Raw genomic sequence first — 17259 nt, forward strand, 5'->3', positions numbered from 1 at the left:
AAGGGGGCAGATGTCAGTGTTGGTGTGGAGTACAAGTGGAAACCAGTAAGTTGTGGTGCTTGTAAAGGTATTGGCCACACTAAAGAGGCTTGTATTAAGAAGGCTGCTGCACCACGCATAATTCAAGTGTGGAGGCCAGCGGTGAAAGCCCCTGGTCCTGTAGCTCCTCCTACACAACCTCCTGCTTTAGTGGTTCCAGTTCCCGAGACTCCTTTTGGTGGCCCTACTCATCATGATTCGTCTTTGCTACCTTCTGCTAGCCCAATTTTGCAGGCCACTAGGCAAGAGCTTGTGACCAGCCCTTCCACCAGTCCTGATAAAACTTATGCTAAGGCTGTTTCACCAACTAAAGATAAGGGGAAGAGTATTTCTCAAGTGTCAATAGATGTTGGAGGTTCATCTTCTAGTGATAATGGATAAATTAGGGTTTTGGAATGTACGAGGAATGAATAATCGAAATAAACAGCTAGATATTAAGAGATTTCTCTACCAGAATAAGGTTGGTTTATTTGGTTTAGTAGAAACAAAAATAAAAGAGCAAGACTTCTTGACTGTTCTGCATAGACTAGGGCATTACTGGGAGGGAGTTAATAATAATATTCATCATCCTGGAGGAAGAGTTTGGATTATTTGGCTTCCACAGTTATTTTCTGTTCATCCTATTGCTAGTTCTGACCAACACATCACTATTGAGGTTATTGAAATTAGCTCTGGTGATTCCTTTTGGTATACAGTGGTGTATGGCTTCAATTCTGAAGGGGAGAGGCAGGGATTATGGAGTCAGCTTAACAATAATCATAAAGATAATTGTTCTAAACCTTGGTGCATTTGTGGTGACTTCAATTCTTTGCTTAATTATAATGAGAGACTTGGGAGTGATGTGACTTGGAGTGAAATCAGATATTTTAGACAGTGTGTGAACTACTGTGAAGTTACTGATATCCAAGCTTATGGCTCTTTTTATGCTTGGAACAATAAACAGGATCCTACCACAAGGGTGTTCTTTAGAATTGATAGATACTTAATTAATATTGACTGGATGCTACTTTATCCTGATAGCAATGCTTATTTCATGAATGAGGGCAACTTTGACCACCGTCCCTGTATTTGCTCTAGGAAACCTGATAGTCCTGCTAGGAAGCCAAGCTTCAGATACTTCAACATGTGGAGTCTTGATCCTCAATTCAAGGATATCATTCAGCATGAGTGGAACAGAACAGTGGTGGGAGTGAAAATGTATCAAGTGGTTACTAAACTCAGAAACTTAAAGAAACCACTGAAACTGCTCAATAAGAACAAATTTTCTGATGTGGAACGCACTGCTGATATGGCTAGAATCATTTTGGATGATCTACAAACCCAACTACATCAGAACCCTTATGACACTCAGCTTAGTCTTGCTGAAAGAGAGGCTGCTGAGTCCTATGCCATCTTTCAGAAAGCAAAGATTAGCTATTTGAAACAAAAATCTAAAGCTGATTGGCTGCTGGGGGAGATGAAAACTCTAGATATTTTCACAGTCAGATAAAACAGAGACAAATTCAGAACAAAATTTTTCATATTAAGGATTCATGGGGTTATTCATCAGGATCCTCAAGGTATTGAGAAAGCTTTCTTGGAGTATTATAAAGGGTTATTGGGTACTAGCAATCATACTACTAAAGTCCATAAGGCCACTGTTAGATCTGGTAAAGTAATTGATGAGTCTTTGTCTATCATTCTTTTGCAACCTATCACACATGAGGAAATTAAGTCATGCTTCTTCTCTATTCCTGCATCTAAAAGCCCTGGTCCAGATGGCTTTCCTAGTCAGTTATTTAAGGACTCTTAGGACATTGTTGGACCTGGGATTTGTGATGCTATTAAGGACTTTTTTTCTATTGGTAAACTTTTAAAACAGCTCAATACTACCAATATTATTTTCATTCCAAAAGTTAGTAACCCTACAAGTGTGTTAGAGTTCAGACCTATAGCCTGTTGCAATACTATCTACAAATGTATTGCTAAGCTCCTTTGCAACAGGTTGGGAAAGGTTTTGCCTGATCTTGTCAGTATTAATCAAGGGGGCTTTATTAAAGGCAGAAACATTGTTGAGAATGTTCTCATCTGCCAGGATCTTGTTAGGCTCTATAATAGGAAGGTAGCCTCCCCTAGATGCCTTGTCAATATTGACCTGAGGAAGGCTTATAATAGTATTGAGTGGGACTTTCTCTCTCAGATGCTCCATCATCTGAAGTTCCCTGCACAATTCGTTGGGTGGATTATGAGCTGTGTATCTTCTTCTACTTATTCTTTAACTCTTAATGGGAATTCTTTTTTATTTTTCAAAGGCAAATGTGGGCTTAGACAAGGTGATCCTCTATCTCCACTCCTTTTTACTATTTGTATGGATTACCTCTCCAGAATCCTCAATGTTGTAGGGCATCAAAATGACTTTAGATTTCACCCAATGTGTGGTCATCTGAGATTGAATCACCTTTTATTTGCTGATGATCTCCTTCTCTTCTCTAAAGGCACTGATACTTCCATTATGTGGCTGTTAAGGGCTTTTGCTACCTTTTCAGTAGCTTCTGGTTTATGCCTCAATAAAGAGAAAACTGAAATTTATTTCAATGGTGTTCAACCTCAGACTGTGGAGGCAATTTTGCAGGTGTCTAGTTTTAAGAAGGGCTCCCTCCCCTTCAAGTATCTGGGAGTCCCTATCTCTTCTAAGAAACTCACTAAAACTGAGGGAAGGAAACTTATGGATAAAATTACTACTAGGTTCAGAGCTTGGGGGGCTAACCATTTGTCTTCTGCTGGTAGACTCACTTTGGTTACCTCAGTTTTACAGTCCTTGCATTCTTATTGGTCTACTATCTTTTTAATACCTAATGGCATTATGAATAGGATTGATAGTCTGTGTAGGAATTTCTTGCGGGGGGGGAAGATTCTTACTTACGTGCCTCTGCAGTGAGTTGGGATAAATGTTGTGTTCCCAAAGCAGAAGGAGGACTGGGGATTAAGCATTCAAAGAATTGGAACAAGGCATTGCTTGGAAAGTATGTTTGGTGGATTACCTCAAAGAAATACCATTTGTGGGTGAAGTGGATATCTCATGTCTACTTGAAGGATACTCATTGGACCAACTATAATCCTCCCCCTGATTGTAGTTGGTCTTGGAAAAAAATTGCACATATAATGAGCATCTTTAAGCCTGCTTACTCTGCTGATTCCTGGATCGGGAAACAGGCTGATTATACTGTTAATGAGGGTTACAACTGGTTAAGGGATTCTTCTCCTAAAGTCAGTTGGTGGAGAGTTTGCTGGAACAGTATGAATGTTCCTAAAGCTTCCTTTATTTATTAGGCTGTTGTTCTTGGAAGATTACTTACTAAAGATCGTCTTGTTCGAATGAGAGGTGTCTCTGACCTGAGTTGCTTCCTTTGTCACAGCTAAGATGAATCTCATGACCATCTTTTTTTTGATTGCTTATATAGTACCAGATGTGTGCAGCTAATGCAACAAAAGCTTCAGCTTTATTTTGAACCTCTTGACCTTGTCAATTGGAATAGAAGAGGAAGAAGGAATAGTCTACTGGTGAGAAGGGTTACCTGTGCTTGCTATATACAGTTGGTTTATCTTATCTGGCAGGAACGTAACAAGGCGAGATTGTACTCCAAAGTCACTCATCCTGTGTTTATTGTTAACCAAGGAATTCAATCTGTGTGCACTCGGTTCAGGACTAGAAACAAAGCTGCCATTACCAGAGAAGATGAAGCTTGGCTTCAACACTTGATACAATAGTTTGAATAGTTGGATACCTTTTTTGATTATACTTGATAGATACATTTTTGTACTAAGTCATTTATACGAACTTTTGTAGCTCCTTTGATGATGATTAATATACTTTAACCTTTCCCAAAGAAAAAGATAGTGAAAAAATCTTGAGAGCAAACACAACTGCACCCAACTCCAGATCATCTGTCGGATAATTCTCCTCATAAGGCTTCAATTGCCTAGAAGCATAGGCAATCACTTTCCCGTTCTGCATCAACACGCATCCCAAACCATTCTTTGAAGCATCTGTATATACCTCAAAGTTCTCACTCCCTTCAGGTAATGCTAAGATTAGAGTTGTGGTCAAACGCTCCTTTAATGTTTGGAACGCCATCTCACAACTTTCATCCCAACGAAACCTGTTCTCTTTCCTCATCAAAGCTGTCATCGGTCTGGCTATCTTGGAAAAGTCTTTCACGAACCGTCGATAGTACCCTGCCAAACCCAATTTATGATCTCTGCCACATTCTTCGGTGCTTCCCACCGAGTAACTGCCTCTATCTTTGTAGGATCCACCGCAACACCCTTCTTTGAAATCACATGCCCCGGAAAAGCAACTTCTTCTAACAAGAACTCACACTTAGACAACTTTGCATACAACTGATTGTCTCGCAAAGTCTGTAACACTATCCTCAAATGCTCCTCATGCTCCTCCTTAGTCTTTGAGTAGACTAAGATATCGTCGATAAAGACCACCACAAACCAATCCAAAAACTGACTGAAGACCCGGTTCATCAAATCCATAAACACTGCAGGTGCATTAGACAACCCAAACAGCATCACAACATACTCATAGTCACCATACCTCGATGTAAAAGCTGTCTTCGGTATGTCCTCATCCCGAATCTTCACCCGATGGTATCCCAACCTCAAATTGATCTTAGAAAAGACCGCTGCACCATTCAACTGATCAAACAAATCATCTATCCTCGGCAAAGGATACTTGTTCTTCACTGTAACCCTGTTCAGCTCTCTATAATCGATACACAACCTCAAACTCCCATCTTTCTTTTTCACAAACAGAACTGGAGCTCCCCACGGTGATACACTAGTTCTAATGTATCCCTTCTCAATCTAATCATCTAGCTGTTTCTTCAGCTCCTCCAACTCCTTAGGACTCATACGGTACGTTGCCTTAGAGATTGGCCCCGTCCCCGGTTTCAACTCAACACTGAAATATATCCCCATCTTCGGTGGCAAACCCGGTATCTCATTTGGAAAGACATCTGGAAACTCTCCCACCACTGGTATCTGCTCAACTGTCAGACTCTCCATACTATGGTCTCTCACATGGCATAAGATCAACGGACATCCCTTCCTCAGATAAGACTTCAAGGTCACTGCTGCAATCAACTTGACTTTGAATTTGACAACAAACCCAAGATAAGACGAACTAATTCCCTTAGGACCTCTTAAAGAAACTCTCTTCTAATGACAGTCTATCTTAGCCTTATACTTACCCAACCAGTCCATACCAACTATCATCTCAAAACCATCTAAAGAAAACTCTAACAAGTCCACAGGTAAGTCGACATGCACAACTATCATAGACACTCCCCTATACAACCTCCCACAAGATACAGACTCACCCGATGGTATGAACACCTCCTCTTTTACAGGCTCAAACTCTCTAAAACCCAAAAGCTTAGCATGACTCGACGATACAAAAGACTGTGACGCTCCCGAATCAAACAAAACAAAGGTAAAGACTCCATTAACAAGAAAGGTATCCGTGATAATGTGAGCATCATCTTCAGCTGCTTTCTTCTCCATTATGAACAGCTTACCACTGGTCTTCTGTCCACCTCCCTGTATAGTACTAGCTGATGTAGACGGCTTCGCAGCCGACCCCTGGTTGTTGTTGTTCGTCGCCGGTCTCTGGTATGAATTACTGCCATTGCGGTTAGCCCCACCATTGTTGTTACTATGACCACCCTGATTATTCCACGACCCAGCCGGTCTGTTACTAGCATAGCTCTGAGATGGACCCTAAGAGAAAATCCCCTGAGGCTACCTCTGAAAACCCCTACCCATGGCACTGGTACACTCATATCTCTTGTGGCCCACACCACCACAATTGAAGCAAGATAAACCCCAGCTACTATCACTACTACCACGGCCACGCCCATAAGAAGCTCCGCCGCTGAACCCCGACCCCGAAGAGTAAGCTCTCACCTGGTTATGGCCGCCCCTCTTGTAACTAGACTGACCACCACCCTCACTCTCAACCTTTCTCTTCTCAGAAGCTCTCTCTCTCTGTTATCCTTGGTCATCTCTACCAACCTCTCAGCTCTCCCAGCACGCTCATAAACCTCCTTAACATCAGTAAGGACCCCTACCGGCAACTTCTCCATAATCTTGGGTGTCAACCCCTTCTCAAACCTCAACGCCAAATTCTCTTGGCTCAGCCCCATATCCTCTGCGTACATAGACTTGCCGTTGAACTTGTGATAATACTCAGCAACTGTCATATCAGAAGTCATCTTGAAGTCATCAAACTCCTCCCTTAGCTTGCTACGCACTTGCTCCGACACGAAATCTCGCCTCATAGCTTTCTTAAACTCATCCCAAGGTATAAGAGATAACCCTTGTCTCATAGCACTTACTCTAACCTTATCCCATCACTCTCTAATTGCTTCCCTCAAGTAGAACGCAGCTTGTTCCACTCGAAAGTCCTCTGGGAAATGAACCACATTAAGTATGTTTTCCATCTCCCTATGCCAATTATCCAGCAGAATTGGCGCCCCAGTGCCCATGTACTCCTTAGGATTAAACCTTGCTATATGTATACTCATCTTGGCGAAATCTACACCCGCCTCCTTATCCTTTCCGAACTTCTTCAAAGCTTCAGTAAGAGCATCTTGGTTCTCCAACATCTTAACTATCTCATCTACGCTCATGTTCTCAGCACTGGCATACAACACGGTTCTCTTTGGCGGCATCTTGAAACTACATAAGAAAAGGGTAAACATGAACACACATCTCATACTCAAACCACGAAAACGACCTGTGTAAAACCCACTCGATCGAGTACCACAACCCACTCGATCGAGTTGCCCACTTACTCGATCGAGTGCCTCGACTCCAGAACCTGACCAGATTGCATCCAAAAATTTACTCCACCGAGCCACCACCTTACTCGATCGAGCTGACCCCACTCGATCGAGTGCCCAAAAACAGACTATTGCCCAAAAATGAAAAACCACCTACTCGATCGAGTGCCCCCCACTCGATCGAGTCATGCCGACTCGTACACTACCCGCATGCGTATCCCATCATTACCAACCAGCTATGTTTGTATACATATAAAACGACAAATGACAAACATACACTATATGTATATATATACACCACAACATCAATCCTACTCCACATATTTCTAAAATGCCACATTATAAAACATTCATCATGTAACTTCATTATCTAACCAACATGCATACATACACTATCATCATCATTCACCTCAACACCTCCTATCCCCCACATGCATACATCTACCAATTAATACCATACATTTCTATATAGATATACAACATACAAGGCGAACACATAGCGATCCCGACACACACCCCATAGTGATCGGTTCAAAGTTGTAGGGCGAGATCACGACTTCAGGACGTCTCCCAAGTCTTTGCATTAGCTCCTAACAACTCCTACTCGGGTTCATTTTATTTTGACTCCCTAAGTTCATTAGGTTCATTAGTTACAGGTTCCAAAATCGTCGCTCTGATACCACTTTGTAACACCCCCATACTCCAAGTGCCTTACCAGGACCACTTAAGGTATGGAAGTGCTACCATCTCGGTTACCCGAGACAATGATAATCAAATAGACCATAAATAAACGTACTTTAATAATAAAGTTTAAAGCGATACAACCAAACCTAAAACTGATAAAAAGAAATACAAATGTTCTCACAACTGTCAAACCGACTAAACAAAAAAAAAGAGTGTTCGACACAGCAGAAGACTTCTAAGACAGCACGTGAAGACTCAACCCAGCCATCCCATGCGCATCTACTCATACCTGCTCAATAACTGCTCACCATCCCCGAATGGATCACCACAATTTTTAAAACAATTAAACGAGGTCAGTACTAATTACACAAAGCAAACAGCTGCAATAAACAATATTACAAACCAAAGCAATCCCCAACTCCGTCACATCACCACACACCTGACTACACACTAAAGTGTGTAGTCTTACCAGAATACCCATCGCAACAAGTATTCCACACCGCCAGTGGGGGACCGCAGTCGTTCCCACCTAAGCCCCGCTCATCTCATCCGAGCGATAAACCCATGTTCCTTAATGTGCACATCCCCTCTGTAGCGGGTTTCACAGAGGGCGAATCAAGGGCGTGAAGCCACTCCCGCAAGTGACTTCACTCAGCCGAGGACGCACCTCGCAAACCACAAACAGTTATATGACAATCACACTATACTACCAACAATCACCAAATCAGAATCCAACGCCAATACGATATTCAACAACAACAGATAATTACAAACACAACCATGTAATCAATACTGAGTAGGGAAACCCTACCTGGAATAACAATCACCACAAGACCGTCTAGCAGCTAATCAGAACTTCTCTTCTACGAATCCTCCTCCTATAACATGTATACATACAATTACCATCTACTCATCATAATACTCTCAAAACCCCCAATTCTACCCAATTAGGGTTTAATAAAACTTATCAAAATATTATGAAAATTATATTAAAAGCTTACCCTCGACACAACGATCACAACGGCGCAAAGAACAGAACAATCAGACAAACCAAGCCTTGGGATTTGCTAATAACGTGAGAGATGCGAACAACGTAACTTTAAATCTCCTCTTGAAAGGTTTTTGAATGATAAAAGTGTTTAGGAAATAATGACGGAAGCTTTTATATGAATCTCGCGTTATTAACGAAACCTGGCTAAACAAACCCGTAAAACACACGTACTCGATCGAGTAAGTGACTTACTCGATTGAGTGCCCCTTACTCGATCGAGTACCCTACAGGCAGACTACCGTTTTGCGTAAAAAGATACTTACTCGACAGAGTAAGTCCCACTCGATAGTGTACCCATAGAAATAGAAAACCGTAGTATTATAGCTTGTGATCCGTGTAAGGCCCGAGCCACGGAAAACACAAGCAACCAAAACTGTGGAGCTTGGAGATGTTCGGGTTTTGGATAAATAATTTTTTTGTAGGGAGAATTATTTTGGAGGGACGTGTGGGGAGACGATTGATGAGGTATACGGCAGTGGAAAAGGCGTGAGGCCAAAGGGATGAAGGAAGCTGGGCATGGGTGAGTAATGACATGCCGGTTTCAACAATGTGACGATGGCGACGCTCAGCGAAACCGTTGTGTTCGGGTGTGTGAGGGGATGTGAGATGGGTAATACCCGTGAGATTGAGATGAGAAGTAAGTTTTCAAAATTCTCCACCTTTATCGGAATAAAATTGCTTAATTGGTTTGTTGAAATTTTTTTCAATAATGGCACGAAACTTAAGAAATGCGGACTCGGTGTCGGATTTGCGCTTGAGAGGATATAACCAAATATAATGAGAATAGTGATCAACAAAAATAACATAATATTTGAATGACTCATGAGATGTGACGGGAGAGGACCAAACATCAGAAAAAATAAGATCGAGTGGAGCGGTAGAAATTAACGTGGATTGTCCAAAAGAAAGCTTGTGACTCTTATTTTTTTGACACACAATACATTGTTCGGAATGAGGAATGTGAAAATTAAATCTAGAATTTAAAACTTGTAGAATTTTATTCGAAGGATGGCCATGTCGGTGGCGCCAAGACACTTGACCAGGAGCTACGGCTATCTGAGCTTGAGGCGGAGTGGGAGACCAGACGTATGAACCATCAATAAGGGGCCTTTGAAGAAGGACCGCTCCTGTCGGATTTGCCTTAACACAAAAAGAGGTGGGTGAGAATATAGCATAAGCATTATTGTCAGTGCAAAACTGCGAGACAGATAAAAGTTTACGAGAAATGGAAAGAACGACTAAGACATTAGTAAATTTAAGAGAAAAAAGAGAAGAATGGATGGTGAATGAACTAGAATGTGTGATAGGCAAGGAAGAACCATCTCCTATAACCAAATCATCAGGCCCTTCATAAGGATGATGAAGTGACAGATTGTTGAGGTTATCGGTAATATGGTGCGAGGCACCACTATCAACGGTCCATGAGTTTGAGGGCTGAGCCGAGGAGTGAGAGGAAGTGTGAGCTTGTGGGGAAGGGCCACAGCGTTGATAGGTAGGAAAAACGACATTGGGATATTTGGCCTGGAAATCGCAACAGTCAAATGCAACGTGACCAACTTCGTCACAATAATGACATCTGCCCTTGTACGGTTTGGTTTACCCGGATTGAGAGTTGGTAAGGTAGGACAGTTTGGGTGGATAGGATAAGCGATTTTGATAGTTGGGAGGATTATTGTAGGTGGAACGATTATTGTTGTTGGTGCGATAGTTGGCTGCGTGAGCGGAGGGAGTGAAATTTGATGAGGCGGATGAGGCAGGTGCATTTTTTAGGCGTAGTCCGTGTTGAATAAATTTCTCATGAAGAGCTTCAAAAGAGATTAACGTATCTCGCGCACGAACCGCCTCAATAACAGGACGGTACTTGTCATAGTTCATGCCATTTAATATCATGTGGGTGATATCATCAACATCCATTAGATGTTCAAGTTGAGCGATATCATTGGTGCAAGCCTTAATAGCGGTCATATATTCGGTGATGGGCACATGTCATCGGTGTGGGAAATGTTCTCGAGACGATCTTTAATTTGAAGGCGATGGCCTCGAGAAGAGTTGGCAAAGGTACGGGTCAAGGTGGTCCATGTGGCATGAGAAGTGGCAGCAATTGGAGGTGTAAGAGTACCGGTTAAAGCACCGAAGATGAGTTGGTCTTACCTATACCAGGTGGAATAGGCAGGGTCGGGGGCGGTGGTGGTGGCAGTTTCGGGTGGGACGGGGTTGACAGTGGCGGTTTTGGGTGGTAGGGCAGTGGTGCCAACAAGGTAGGAGAAGAGTTCGAGACCATTCATGATGGCTCGAACCTGAAAGCGCCACTATCGAAAGGTAACAGTGTTTTTGAGTTGTATGCAATGGGTGAAATTGACGAGAGTGAGGGGGTGATTTGGGTCAGTAGCATTGACAAGTTGGAGTTGGTTGTTGGCCATGGTGGTCGGATACGAAGATCGAGTAACTGACACAAGAATGGAGACACGGATGATTATGATTGTGAGGATCGTATTAGATTCGTGGTAACATGTAAAGTATGAGACGGAATGTATAATTAATTGAGTAAATAAAACTGATTACATGCATGAGCTACTATATATATACTAAATATACAATAACTAGATGCCTAAATTAGAGCTAACAGACCTACAAACAAAGGATACAACATTGACTGACAATATACACAAATTGAGGAGAGGAAGTAGGAGTCGTGGACTAGGCTATTGTAGTTTCATTGTGTGACTTTGACTTATCCTTGACAACACCTACACCATTTAGTTTGATATTATTCTTGAGTTCAATATTTGACACTATAGTGACAATCTTTTTTCATTTTTTTTTTTTTGAAAAAAAATAACGCGTGAGGACATATCATCTCTTTAATATTTAAACTCACAACATTTATTATGTATTATAGAACTATCCGATCATAACCAATAACCTACGCCAAGGACTCAAGCGTGCAAGCTCATGTACCACTCTATTACATTCTCTCCCAGCAAAGCAAAAATTAACATAATCAAAGCAATTACACAATCACCAAATATCATCTAATACCAAATGAAAATTATTCCTGCCTTGTTTCTTCTGCGTCAAAAGCCTCGATTACCATAAGGAATCACTCTTGATCGTGACTACCTTCACGTCTCTTCGTCTCGCTTCCTTCAATTATAGAAGAACTACTTCAGTCCCTGCAATCCTTGGTTTCACCACCTGCTTTTGCTGCATCACCACTTTATTCTTCCTCCCTCATCCCAACACACTTTACATGGCCTCGCTCATACACCCTCCTTAATTCCAACATCAACATTTATCTCCTCTCTCTCTCTCTCTCTCTCTCTAGGCCATTTTTCATTTCCCAAGTCACCCATCTCCTTCGATCCTTCACTGCATGCATCTCACTCATAATTTCCCACACCCCTTCGACCACAAAATCCGCCCTCGGCCTCCCCTCGTTGTACACCACCTTATTACGACATTCCTACACCGCCCAACATCCTACCATGAATAAAATACACTCCTTTGACCTCATCTCTCTCAGCATTACCTCCACCCACTTCCTTACCGCTCAAGCCAAATGTTCTGACTTCTCATAGTGATGATTAAGGGTGAGCATAGGTTCAAGATCGGATCGGACGGAACCGGACCTGATCGAAGACTGAAATAAAAAATTATGTGGACCGGAGACCGGACCTCAAACATTCAGTCCTGGTCTGGACCAAACCCGATTTTTTTCAGTTCGGTGGTAGACCGAAATGGACCTAAAATTAAGATTTTTCGTTATTTTGTATACGATTATTAAATTTATTTTATTGAATCAAAAGCCTACTTGATTGAAATAAAGATTAACTTAAGTAATAGTTATTGTTAAGTTTACATAATTTTTAGGTGTAAAATATTAAATTCTCTTATAAAGTTTCAAAGATTGATCATAAAAATAATAGATAGATCCAATTGGTCCGGACATAAATTTATTGGTCTTGAACGGGACCAGACCAAAGATTTAAAATTCAAAAAATATGAACCGAGGACTGGACCTTCCAATCTCGGTCCAGAGCAAATGATCCGGTCTGGCCATTTTTTTTGGTCTGGACTTAAAGTTGCTCAACCCTAGTGACGATATCTTTTGATGTGGATTTCTCCCTCATCACCTATTTAACCACCAACTACAAGTTAATAACCATTAAAGCTAACATCAACCTTAATTCTTGTTTGTTTAGAGGAGTTTGGGTGAAAATAGATACTTCGTATTATGTATAATTCCTGCATGAACTAAACGAGGCCTGAAACGTGGAAAAAATGATTCTTACTGACGATAGTAATATTCCCTTTGTTCCGATCAATTGTTGTCCTTTGGTTTTGGCACAAAGACCAAGGAAAGGGAAATTGGCCAATTACCAAATGTCAAGTGGAACAAATTGATTGTGAATGATCAAATTGTTCATCAAGTTCATTCTTATAATAGAAAGGATAACAACTCACTAAGACACCCAAATATGGAAAATGACAACAAATAACCGAGACGAAGGGAGTATAACAGAAACCTAGAAGAAAATATGTGAAACTGATTGATTACTCCTCGTATTCTCGTAACCTATACACTTGTATCAAATCGTTGCAATTTCGACTACTATAGCTAACAAACATCAAGAACTGCCGCAACTAAAAACAACTCATTATCATTACATGAACAACCTCCTTCATGACTCGACTTACACCCACACCCATCCCACTTCCTCAACCTCTCCTGCCTTCTCCTTCTCCTCATCTCCTCCTTTGAAACCGTCTTGGGTAACTCTGGGACCACCACCTTGAGTCCCACCTCCAATGCCGGAGGTTTCAGGCAACATTCCTCATCACACTCTGTTCCATCATCTCTGCTCATGTAAACCCAATTTTGAATCGTCATGTTTTGCGCGTCAAAAACATTCTTCCACGGTATCTCAGTTCGCGACAAGAGTTTTGAGCTGCTTGTTTTTCCTAAAAAATTAGGCTTTGTATTTCTCCATCTCAACTCGAACACGATTTTCTCGTCTTTCAGGTTGGAGATTGAAGTCTCCTTTCCATTGCACTCCAATGAGAAATTTTCATTCCATAAAATATAATTGTCATCTTTCTTTGATGTGATTATTTCCCTGGTGTTTAGTTGGATTCTTCTGTTATTTCCAACAGAAAGATAGCACCTTGTAAACAAAGCGCCTTGTCGCTTTGTTGCGATGTTCTTAGCTCCGATGATGCGTATTTCGCATTTAACAGAAGATTCAGCCATGGAATTTATATAATTCTAGAGTGAACTGTGAATATATAGTATAAGTTTAAGGATTGAAATAGAGAATAATTTTGGCGTGTTTGTTCCTCAGGTAATAAGTAATGCTGTGTATATATAGTAGAATAAAGTTATATTTGGTACAAGACAATTTAGAGGCAACTAACTAGATTTTAAATGTTTTTATATTGGGAACAACGGTAGGAGACAATTTCATGGCGACTTAATTTTATACTAAGATGTTGAACATCATAGATTACTTATTTAGTGGATTATGATTTAGTTGCGATTTAGGCTTGAAAAGTGATACCTTTTGAATTATTGTAGTTAAAGTTACCTCTTCTTAATAATGAAGAGCCCAAATTTGACTCCTTGACTAAGTTGCCTTTCTTCATCACTAATTCACTCACATTTATTCGTAAAATCTCGATCTGTGGCTTTTGGGAGTAGAAATGGATCCACCCAACTACCCAAGGGAGCAAGAAACAAAGGGGTGGAGCGAGGGGGTAACTAAGGGCAATTGCCCCTGTTAGCGTTTGGAAATTTTGAAAATTTTAGTTAAAATTTTTGAAATTTTTCGAGTTCCCTTATAATATAACATTTTCAACCATGTTGAAAATTTTCGCTCCCGCTAACTTAAAATCTTGACTCCACATTGAAGGCACAATGGTATATATTTCAATCAATAGTATGCGGATCTATCTTCTATTCAATAAAGGTCTCCCTTTTGGTGAGAATCGTTTTTCAGTCTGTTGTCCGGAAGCGTGAATATCTCGTGTTGAGTCTCTGCTGTATGCCTGTATCTGTGTCCATTGTCCATAATAGTACGATATTGTCTGTTTTGGACTAAGGCCCCACGGATTTACTCTTGGGCTCATTCCCAAAAAAACCTCATACTATTATATTTTCTAGACACTTGTATTTTCTAGACACTTATATTTTCCGAATTGCCAAATGATGTTTTGAGATCCTTGGTTTATAAGAAAATTATTTTTCTGGTTTCCATTAGATTGGTTTTCGATTATAAATATCCTTTAATTTATAAGAAAATTATTTTTCTGGTTTCCATTAGATTGGTTTTCGATTATACCTATCTTTTATAATTGTCATATATCGTTCTATTAATAAGCTGTTCTTTTCTTTCAAAAGAAAAAAAAAGTAGATACATGAGTTAGCTTATTTAGTAATTTAGCATAATCCTTACACTTATATAGTATATAGCGTAAAACATGTAAAACATGTAGATCTGTAAGTATATAAACAAAATAGTATAGACTAATCACTACGGAGTATAACACATAATTATTTTTAAAAGTTGAAAATTAATCTTCGTCCATACAATTTGAAAAAATAAAGAAAAAATTACGAACTAATCTAGGCCAGCTTATGTGAAAGCACGAATGGGCCTTGTGTCATCGTCCGGTACTTTAGCTGGATCGTGGTGCGCCCCCTTCCCCGTCTCTAGAGCAAAATGCAAGTAATAACAAGGGTCTCGTACTAGTGAGAGATCGCCAACTAGCATAATTTTCGGCACTCGGGGTGTGTGTCGTCGGGAATCCTAGTCACGATTATCATAGTCCGGCACACGAAAGCATAAAAGTAAGCAATATGATTATTGAAAGCAAGAGACAAGGAAAATATCAAGCTTAAAGAAGAGAATCGGTTTTGATTGACTAGCACTCCTCAAAGAGGCTTATTTAATAGTTTGGTTCATGTAACCGAATACATTGAGTGTGCAAAATAGCGATACGTTTTCTAAACGCCTAAAAACGTAACTTAAACTAAAAACAAAGCTCCAAGATTCGACACGCCTAAATGAAACTAAAAATAGAAATGAAAATACATAAGTGCAAATATGAAATCTAAGGGCTCGAAGTGAACGGACCGCGCACTCGCAATTATCAAAGATTATGCGGCTAAAAGTGCGGCTCCTTACACCTTGCATAGTTCGTGTACAACCTATGGCAGTTTGTGTTTTTCACATAAAATGACCTTGGCCAATTCATATCGTGTTTTCTTTTCGGGGAAGTGCTGATTGACCCCCATATAATCATATATAACTTTGTGCAATTGTGAAATTAACCCCCACAACTTTCAATTGGAGTAATTTGGCCTTCTAACTTATATAATAAGTGAAATTAAACCCCTTTATCAGAATCTCACGAGAAATTCAATTTATCATATAAAAAAAAAGAAAAAATGGTTATGTTTTTATGGAAAATACAAAAAAAATAAAATAAAAAAATAGCATAAATTAGATAGAAAAAATTAAAAATACTTTGCAAAAATCAAACAATTTATTATTTATATAAAGTACGGATTTTTCAACTTGTTTTTACAATTTTTGTAAAAACATTTCAATTGCAAAATATTTTTTCAACTTTTTTTTTACATACGTATGTAATTCAGTATGATTTTTTGAAAAAAAAATAATTAATAATTTTATGTGAATTTCTTTGAAATGTTGAAAAATAGATTATTTTGAATATTGGTTTACCCTTTTTATATATTTTTTATATTTTTTGTCATGAAAATATTTTTTTTCAGACTTCTGATTTTAACACAACTACCTAACAAAATATTTTGCAATTGAAATTCTTTTACAAAAATTGTAAAAAAAGTTGAAAAATATGTACTTTATATAAATATAATAATTGTTTGATTATTGTAATGTATTTTAATTTTTTTTATCTAATCTATGCTTTTTTTTAATTTATTTTTTGTAAACTTTTATTTTGTATTTTTCATTAAAAATATAACCATTTTTACTATTTTCATATGATAAATTGAATTTATCGTGAAATTTTGATAAAGGGGTTTATTTCACTTATTATGTAAGTTATGGGACAAATTACTCTAATTGAAAGTTATGAGGTTAATTTCACAATTGCACAAAGATATGGGGTCAATCACCACTTCCCTGATTTTCTTTTTCCTTTTCAAAATCCTGGCTTCCGAGTTTAGTAACATCATAGAAATAATTAATCTATACTACTTCCTCCATTCAACTCCACTCTACCTATTTCACTTTTGTACACTATTCACAATTGTGTATTCAATTTCGATTTTCTCTCGATACGTAAGTGAAAATATATTCATGTGGGATCTTGTTTGATTCGTCTTTACGAGTACATTAAAAATATCTAACTTTTATAATTTTTGCAAATACATAGCTAACGATATTTAGCGCGTAAAATACGCGTTGACAAACATGAAAAAGGATAGTGGTAGAGTGGAGTTGAATGGAGGAAGTATCTTAGTAGATCTGCTAATTAATCTACTTTAACTTTTGTAATGTACAGTCATTTAGTTAGACCTTGTTTTTTTCTCGGCTAAATTTCAACTTTTATTCAACTCGGCTAATTTAAGCTCTATTTATTTTAGCAAATTTTAACTCACTTCAG

At 39.3% G+C, this 17259-nt stretch overlaps 2 protein-coding genes across 2 annotated transcripts; one reads left to right on the forward strand and one right to left on the reverse strand.

Moving 5' to 3' along the window:
* Positions 1-445: 445 nt before the first annotated feature.
* On the forward strand, positions 446-3786 carry LOC141588248 (uncharacterized). The gene is made up of 6 exons (XM_074409699.1): positions 446-1519; positions 1589-1693; positions 1901-2815; positions 2908-3285; positions 3496-3579; positions 3634-3786. Exons 1-6 carry the CDS (start codon positions 446-448, stop codon positions 3784-3786), a joined length of 2709 nt encoding a protein of 902 aa, XP_074265800.1.
* Positions 3787-13225: 9439 nt separating this feature from the next.
* On the reverse strand, positions 13226-13858 carry LOC141588249 (uncharacterized). The gene has a single exon (XM_074409700.1). The coding sequence runs from the start codon at positions 13856-13858 to the stop codon at positions 13226-13228; it is 633 nt and encodes a 210-aa protein (XP_074265801.1).
* Positions 13859-17259: the final 3401 nt, after the last annotated feature.

This window comes from Silene latifolia, chromosome 6, assembly GCF_048544455.1.
Source record: "Silene latifolia isolate original U9 population chromosome 6, ASM4854445v1, whole genome shotgun sequence".
Taxonomy (NCBI): Eukaryota; Viridiplantae; Streptophyta; class Magnoliopsida; order Caryophyllales; family Caryophyllaceae; genus Silene; species Silene latifolia.

Coding starts and splice junctions, on each gene's coding strand:
- LOC141588248 (XM_074409699.1), top strand. CDS start 446: ATGAATAATCGAAATAAACAGCTAGATATTAAGAGATTTCTCTACCAG. Junction 1,694..1,900: donor CCACTGTTAGATCTGGTAAA/GTAATTGATGAG, acceptor CTTTTAAAACAG/CTCAATACTACCAATATTAT. Junction 3,286..3,495: donor TAAGGGATTCTTCTCCTAAA/GTCAGTTGGTGG, acceptor AGATGTGTGCAG/CTAATGCAACAAAAGCTTCA.
- LOC141588249 (XM_074409700.1), bottom strand. CDS start 13,858: ATGGCTGAATCTTCTGTTAAATGCGAAATACGCATCATCGGAGCTAAG.